This window comes from Bos taurus, unplaced genomic scaffold, assembly GCF_002263795.3.
Source record: "Bos taurus isolate L1 Dominette 01449 registration number 42190680 breed Hereford unplaced genomic scaffold, ARS-UCD2.0 Leftover_ScbfJmS_2158, whole genome shotgun sequence".
NCBI classification, from domain to species: Eukaryota; Metazoa; Chordata; class Mammalia; order Artiodactyla; family Bovidae; genus Bos; species Bos taurus.
Window position 1 is genome coordinate 89,461 of NW_020191239.1, and position 8,674 is coordinate 98,134.

The 8,674-nt window shown below is 39.5% G+C and overlaps 1 protein-coding gene across 1 annotated transcript in view; it reads left to right on the forward strand.

The window, feature by feature from the left end:
• Nucleotides 1–1,388, forward strand: part of LOC101907471 (ATP-binding cassette sub-family C member 4-like) — a gene marked incomplete at its 5' end in the record, with an annotated part of 69,753 nt that extends 68,365 nt beyond the window's left edge. The window contains one exon of the mRNA XM_024989120.2: nucleotides 1,178–1,388. Within this exon, the coding sequence (XP_024844888.2) occupies nucleotides 1,178–1,218 (41 nt within the window). The remainder of the gene's footprint in view (nucleotides 1–1,177) is intronic.
• Nucleotides 1,389–8,674: the final 7,286 nt, after the last annotated feature.

Below are 8,674 nucleotides of genomic sequence, written 5' to 3' on the forward strand. Positions count from 1 at the left end.
GGACTGACTTTTTCCCCCCTCTTCTTCCTCATTTAGTTTTGAATGTCGGGCAGGTTGGCCTGATACTGTCCTATGCCCTCAACATCATAGTGGTGTTCCCATGGTGCATCAGGCTAAGTGTTGAAGTTGAGCATATGGTGATGTTTATCTTAACATTCTTAACCTTATACTACTTCTTGCCATTAAAAAGTATAAAAATAATTCTTATGTAAAATATTAAACTTGTTTTTACATCTAGCTCACAGAGGTTTTTATATCCTCCTCCATCTGTTTAAAGCTAATGTAAAAAAGTACATCTTTTACTCAGTCTTATGTATGCCATGTCAGCAGGTTTTTATTCATAACAACCTGTCTTCAAATGTAATAAATGTCTCTGTAAGAGGGAGGTTCTGAAATTTTGGAGAGAATATAAACCAGTTTGGGGGGAGGTTGTTTATTATTGTTTCTTAACTGGTAATTGCTCATTATTGGTAAAAGAAGAATTCAATATTTTGTAGTTCTTTGTTTAATTGATAGATATTTGTCCCTGCCTTATTTTAGAATTTATTCTTGTATGTGTTAAACACCGGAATGTGCTGGTGTCCCTCCTTTTTGGTAGAATAAGCCACCTCTCTGAATGTTCTATCAAAGATGTCAAATTATTTTTGTTTAGGAGGCCTTGGTCAGTATTTAAATTATATTCTCCTTTGAGTATTGCATATTGTCCCAAAGAGAGAAAAACAAACAAACAAAAAAATGCAATATTTGCATTTCTCTTTTCTAATAGAGTAGAAAGTGAGAAATTATTAAAATGAGGTTTGATGACCATCCAGTTCTACTCTATAACACGTGGCCCTTTTATGACCACTTACTAGTGCTCATAAGTATTCTTTTCTTTGACAAAATTCTTTTTATTCAGATGTAGAAAGTGAATAAGTAAAATATTTGCATTCATTTATATAATTCTTTTAGTTTTAATATAATGCTGAAGAAGACAGCCTTAAGTGAAACTGTTACAGGATGATGAATAAGTTTGCAAATCATCAAAGGAGTCATCACACTCCTACTTCAGTCCTTCACAGATGCTAAGACCTGGAAGCAGAAAAGATATAAAAACAGAACACCTTATTTACAGTCTCTGAACATCCATAAATAAAGCCCTCTGCTCCTAACCCACATGATGTCATATATATTTCAGATGATTTCAGTAGAAAGGGTGATAGAATATATAGAGCTTGAGCAAGAAGCACCCTGGGAACTCGAGTTTCGTCCACCACCAGACTAGCCCAACAATGGAATGATTGCCTTGAGCAATGTGAACTTCAAGTACAGCTCAGATGGGCCTCTGGTATTGAAGGACCTGACAACAGACATTAAACCAGGAGAAAAGGTTTGTTTAAGCCATTTGTCTCTTTAAAAATTCAGCTGAAGATTTAGTGCCACATCTGCTGTTGACTTTCTTGTGTGTCTTGGGAGGACTCTTTGTTCTTCATGGGTGCAGATTAGATCAGTGACATCACAGGTGAATCTCTCTTAAAAACTGACCAGGGGATGGGGATCCCAGTATTTCTTTCCCTGCGTTGTGAACTCCCTCATGGTGGTTGGTGGGTCCTGAGCTCCTGAACTATAACAGCCTGACCCAGGACACTATATTGACACCTGATTATTCATGTGGATTCTGAGAAGTCAGCCTTGACTCACTGTCTCTAACTCTCCAATATCTCCTTTTTTCCTATCCATTCTTCTCTGTATTTCTGAAATCTTCTCTTCTTCCTCTGATGCCCTTCAGCTATGGCCTCCTCCTCTGTCCTTTGGCCCTTCCCGTAGACTTGTCCTCCATTAACCCACACTCAACTGTCATCCTCCTGCCCTGCCCCTACAGACTGCTTCTTTCTGAAGCACAGATCTGATCCTTACTGGACTGGGCGAGCTGCTACTGGAACCATAGGGCAGTCCTATATCCATTCTAGCAGGGATTGTGTGGCCGGCTTAGAGCCACCAGAGAAGAGCCCAGAATCATGATTCAGTCAGGGGTGAAAATCCAGAACCCTCCATGGAGTCAGAGTTCGGAGACTCACTCAGAGTTGATGAAAGCAAACTGAGAGGAGCAGGGAAGATTCCAGGTGGAAGATGGCAGAAAGTCTTGTGATCTGGTCCTGTCAGCACCCATGTCTGCAAGTTATGTTCCTTTCCCATGCAGCTTGAGGCCCTCAGCTGGGACCAGGGCAGAGTCTTGAAGAGCAGACTAAACCAGAACAGACAAGGTAGTAGGCATTTCCTCCCCACCTACCTCTCCAGCCTCAAGTCCTCATGTTCACACACTCCCCAAGACTCAGGTTGTGTGTAGATTTTCCTAAAGTACCACATCCTCCCTGCTTCCAGTGTGCACACACTGCCCTCTCTACTTCAGAGACCCTTCCCACTCTCATCTTCTGGTTAAAGCCTCCTCATTTCTGAGTTAATTGTAATGCATCTTCTTCCCAATTCCTCCTAGTGTTGTATACCCTTAAGATAGCATTTATCATACACGTGTGCTTGTAAGTATCCTTCAACAGGTGAATAGATAAATAAAATGTTACTCATTCACTCTCCCAGCCAGCAGCCCCTCAGCACCCTCTATGTGCCCTGCAGAATGCCATTTTCTGGGGAACAGAGCTAAAAAGAAAATTCTCCCTGATCCTTACAATGTAATATTATTCAGCCTTAAAAAGGAAGGAATTTCTGACCCATGGATAAACCTTGAGTACATCATACTAAATGAAATATGCCAGACACACAAGAAAAAATACTATATAATTCCACTTTTATGGTGTTTCTAGAGTAGTCAAATTCCTAAAAACAGAAAGTAGAATGATGGTCACCAAGGACAGAGGGATGGGAAGTAGGGAGTTATTGTTTAATGAGTATAGAATTTAAGTTCTACAAGACAAAGAATAAAAGGCAAAAAATATTCTGGAGGTTTGTTGCACAACAATATGAAAACTTAAGACTAAACTGTCAATTTAAATATAGTTAAATTGGCAAAGTGTATGTTATATGTATTTTACCACAATTAAAATAAAAGAGAGCATCTTCACATGCTTTGTAATTTTTAGTCTATATCCCAGAATACCCTAAGACTTCTAAAGATCAGGGAACATCTTATTTTTAGCTCTGTTCCTCAGAAAGTGTTCTGCAGGGCACACAGAAAGTGCTGAGGGACTGCCGGCTGCGAGGTTGAGTGAATAATACATGGATAAGTGCAACCAGTAACCAAAACATACACACAAGGCAACTCCTTGTAAGTAACCAGTTTCCTAGATGTGTTAAATACTTTAGGAACTGCTGTTTAAAACCCACTAGGTGGGTCTACCTCAGACCCACCTAGTGGACCATAGCCATATTTAATGAATAATACCCTTGTGACTCTGTGTGATGCTATGGACTGCAGCCCTCCAGGCTCCTATGGTCATGGTATTTTCCAGGCAAAAATACTAGAATGGGTTGCCATTTCCTTCTCCTCAGACCTTCTTCCTCCTCCTCCTTCTACCTCAGACCCACCTAGTGGACCATAGCCATATTTAATAAATGATACCCTTGTGATTCTGTGTGACACTATGGACTGCAGCCCTCCAGGCTCCTCTGGTCATGGGATTTTCCAAGCAAAAATACTAGAATGGGTTGCCATTTCCTTCTCCAGGGGGTCTTCCCAACCCAGGGATCGAACAGAGGTCTCTTACCTCTACTTGCATTGGCAGGTGGATTCTTTACCACTAGCACCACCTGGGAAGCCCTTGTGACATGAAAGAATATTAAATTTAATGCCCAAATGATATCCAGGGCCTGGAGGAGGACATGGCAGCCTACTTCAGTATTCTTGCCAGGAAAATCCCCATGCACAGAGGAACCTGGCGGGCTACAGTCCAGAGAGCAGCTTCAGTTAGTCACATGGCAAAAGCTTGCTCCTTAGTATTTCCAGTTTCAGTGTAGGTTGGGAAAATAGTAACTGTACCTCATGATGCAATCCTGTCCTTAAAATCACCATAGGTGAAGTTTTCTTACTAGCAGTTAAGTATGTCCATCAGATTTCCCACCGTAAACATAATTCTGTCAGTTTGCTCCTGTCTTAAATTTCCCACAAAGACATCAAATATTAATTATCTATATCTTAGGGACATAACACATTTGCATTCTTTTACCTTAAAATTCTCAAATCATAGGACTAGCTGAGCTTCTAAAATGTTTGAGGGATGATTGAATCTGGAGACTGAATTAATAACTTCACTTACTTGACTTTGGATTTGTGTCATGGTCCACTCACAGTATCACCTTTAATTTCATTTCTGTGTTTAAAGATTATAACCAGGCAGCATGTTCATAAGGTGATTTCACATATGTTTATGATGGGAAATCTAATGGACATACTTAACTGCTAGTAAGCAAACATCGCCTATGGTGATTTTAAGGACAGGATTGCATCATGAGGTACAGTTACTATTCTTCCAACCTAACTGAACTGGAAAAAGCAGGCTTTTGAACTGGAATACTAAGGACATCCTCAGGTTTCCTACTCCTGCTCACTTGTCCCAGGCCCCCGTCACTCCTTGGATTACCCTTTTGTGTTGGATTTGATTGGACTGAGGTTGCTGGTGAGTGAGCCAGACCAGCAGAAATTGGGCTTTATTCTCTCCCTTATTCTCCTCTGCTGTCCCAATTCCTGGAAGTTAGGGTAAATGGGAAAAATTAATAGGTATTATGCTGGTTTCTAATTTATAGAAGAAATAGCAAGCAAAAAACGAGGTAAATAGCACCTTAGGCTTCTGCGTAGATATTGAACATGGGTTGAGTTTTTCATTTAGATGATTTGATGGTTTATTTGATCATTTTAGAGAGTCCTAGGCTATTTTAAAGCATTTTTCACCTCTAGAGGTAGATTGATGTTGGTTTGTTATATTTTTTTTTTCTTGCTCAGAGTTATTACTTGGATAATACATTTTTATAGATGCTTACTAGACCGTGATATAATATGCAAATATGTTATTTTCCTACATTTTCTCCTTGTTTATGTGTTTCCTCAGCAACCCTTCCCCCCACTCCCAAATTGTCCCACTTTCTCTACCAACTTCCTAATTCCTCATGACCCAGACTGTGGTGCCAGGGTCAACGCACCTGCATCTCCTAGAGCTTCTTAAATATGAAGAATCCCATTCTTATCCAGACTTCTTGACTCAGCATCAAATTTGAAAAAGACCTCCTAGTGAAGAGCTTTCTCTCCCGTACAGTGTTTGATGACTAATAACCCATGATTTCCATGAAACATTCTTTGATAGTTTGAAATTGAGCTCATGAATCACCCAAACCCCTCTTGTGTCTGAGCATGAGACTCTAGAAAGTTCTGTATCACTTACCACCCTACAGATTCATATTTATATTCTGCAAATCATGCCTTTATGTTATAATCTAAGACTGTGTGATTCCACTGCATTTCTTTGCATCTTTTCAGTGAGTCTGTCTTCATTACAGGCAGTTTTCATCCTGCTCCAGCCTTCTCCACACCAGCCTCCTGCAGGGACTGGAGGGATTTCCCACAGGCTCAGCCCTGCCTGGACCTAGAATCAGAGACAGCCCCGCACAGCAGTGTATGTGCAGCTCTTTCACCACCTAATGGGATCAAAAATGAGTCTTGCTGCCCTAAGCAGTGCCTGCAGTCTGTTTGGCCTGTTTCCTGGGAAACCTTATGTCCCACTTAGCTGCAGGGTTCTCCCCCAGCCCACCTGTAGGTGCTGGTTTTTCATCCTTACAGCCTGCCCACCTGATCTCAGTCATTCTCTTTGTTCAGAGATTTTGTCCTTCTTGTCCCACCCACTACTTTATAGTCACCCGTATCCATAACTTGCTTAAACTCTCTGGCCATAGGATCTCCATGTTAGGTCTGTTCCTTTAACTGTAGCTACACCTCTCCCCACTTTCTCTGTTCTAGTTAGCCAGAGGGACAGAATAGGGAGTCATGCCAACCAGGTGATAAAGAGGCCATCAGCAGAATGGAAAAGAACTTGACATATGTGGAATGAGTCCCATCCTTGCACTTAAAAACTTTATTATTTCAGGTGATAGTTAATCTAACTAAGCTTTGATCTCTCTTTTGCAAAATGGAGGTGACAGGACCTAATCTCTAAGGTAGTTGTACAACTTAAACAACATAACATATATAAAACACCAGCATGGAGATCAGCATGCAGTACATGCTTGGACAAAGATAGCTGTCATTTTCATAAGGTGTAAAATGACCATAATCACTTATGCTTTGTTTACTTATAAACTATCTCATGAAAATGAGCTTAGCCATTTGCAATTGTATTTATGGCTATAGAATCCATGCTGTGTCTGTTTCTCTGTCCAGCTTATCACATTCCTAACAATATAGTAATAGATCTTTCATACATTTCTCCAGCCTGAGTTAAAACCTAGCTCCCTACAGAAGCCTCTTTTGCACAGGACACCATGGTAATACAAAGGCAAATCCAATGCAGATCCTACTGTCAACATATACAGTCCAGTTGAAGAATAAGAAAAAGGCTGTATTAACTTTGTAAGAACTTTTATGGAAGTTTATTAAAAGATGGTATAACATCTGTTAGGGTTTAAACAAACCCCCATGAGGGGAGAAGTGCAGAATTTCCAAGGAATTACACAGGTAAGAGAGGCTTTAGTGACTTGTGGTTAGAATTTTAGCAGGTGGAATGTATATGAAAGTCATTCCAGTAAGTGGGACATAAGCAAATCATGATGCTCTGATTCTGTGAATGAAGACCTAGGCACCTGTATTCAGTTAAGTGAACTATCAGATGTATAACACACTTTCATGTCCAACTCCACAACTACCTAGTGACCCCAAGGAAACTGACTCATAGACGTGAAGAATGGAGAGGTCAGATATCCTGGGGTGGAGCAATGGGCACAGAACCGGCCTTTGTGAGGTTAATCTGAGAAGTGAGAGCATGTGCACCAGAGTGGGCAGATGTGAGAGGCAGGGAGCCAGGAACTCTTGTGCCTCCAGGAAGATGTCCTGGGAATGTGATACCACATTTTGAAATCAAACTGATGTAAATTAAAACTAAGTTATAACACATGGGTTTGTGAATGTGCAGGGAAACAGCTGAAGTAGAAATTGCTATCATATTTCTGGAGGTAGTTTGGCAGTACTTAAGAGTCTACTTTAAAAATGTTCATACCTGTTTCTTGGCAATTCCACATATGAGAACTTATCTTAAGAAAATAATGACAGTTGTTTGCAAAGATTTGGCTTCAAGGGTATTTAACATACAGTTATTTATAATAGCAAAATATTAGAGACTGCCTAAATATTCACCAATAGGGGGTTTATTAAATAAATTATCACACATACTATAATATTATATAGTCATTAAAATAAATATTTTAGTGAATATAATGAAAACAAATTGCAATATGTTCATATCTCTTTTTTTAAGTGAGTTTTTGTCTTCAACATACACACACATAGACACACAACATCCAGAAAGAAAATACATCAGTATCTTAGGAATGGATTTATTGGCGTGCAGGGGTGATGACTAGTATTTATTTACTTTCTAGATTTATTTGCGTTGATTACGATTAACAAAAAGATTTGTTTGGTTTTTTAAAAGCTAACACAGCTGTTACTCACATAATGATTATGGTCATTAAAATAAGGATTGAGCATGAAACATTGCAGGTATAGAATCTGTAGGCCTTGGTACCATGCTGGAATCAGGGAAAGCTGGAAATAAAGTGGACAGTTGAACCTGGGAAAGAAGTAATGAGATTAAAGTAGGAAGTCAGAAGAAGTGGCTGTTTTGTGGGGCATTTGATGTTAATCATGTGGAGTTCAATGTATCAGTATGGAGATAGATCCGGGGGCAGATGTCAACAAGTTGGTGTGGTTGTCAGAGACCAACCTTGGCCTTGTTGGAAAAAAAAAAGGAGCAGTTGTAAAGCTGAGGTAAGACTGTTTCCAAGTACCTTTGGATTTAGGAATGTAAAATTACTAATATTGGTGACATTCCCCACAGGCACTTAGCAAAATCCTTTGGTGACCTGGGAAAGATTTCCAGACATAGCTTTGAAAACTGAACAGTAGAAATAGCCTGGGCCAGATTTTCTTTGAGTTACCTTTTTCTTACTCTCCTTTTTGGAGTTTGTAGTTTATAGTCCTGCTCACACACATTCTTACAACACAGTTCTCACCTGTGTCCTGATGTGTTTTGATTCACATATGAGAACACCCAGAAATACAGGGATACCTGATTTTATTGCGCTTGACTGATACTGCATTTTTTGCAAATTGAACATTTGTGGCAACCCTGCCTCAAACATGTGGATCAGTACCATTTTCCCTATAGAATTTGCTAATTCATGTCTTTGGTCACATTTGGTAATTCTCACAATATTTCAAACATTATTATTATTATGTTTGTTATGATCTGTGATCAATGATCTTTGATGTTACTGCTATAATTTGCCAGAGGCTCAGTTGATAGCATTTTTAAACAAAGTTTTTTTTTAATTAAGATACTAATACTGTTTTTTAAGATATAATGCTATTTCTCACATGACAGACTATAGTATAGCAAAGCACGACTGAGTAACTGAACTGAACTGAACTGAACTTTTATATACATGGGGAAACTAAAAAAGTGTGACTTGTTTTATTGGC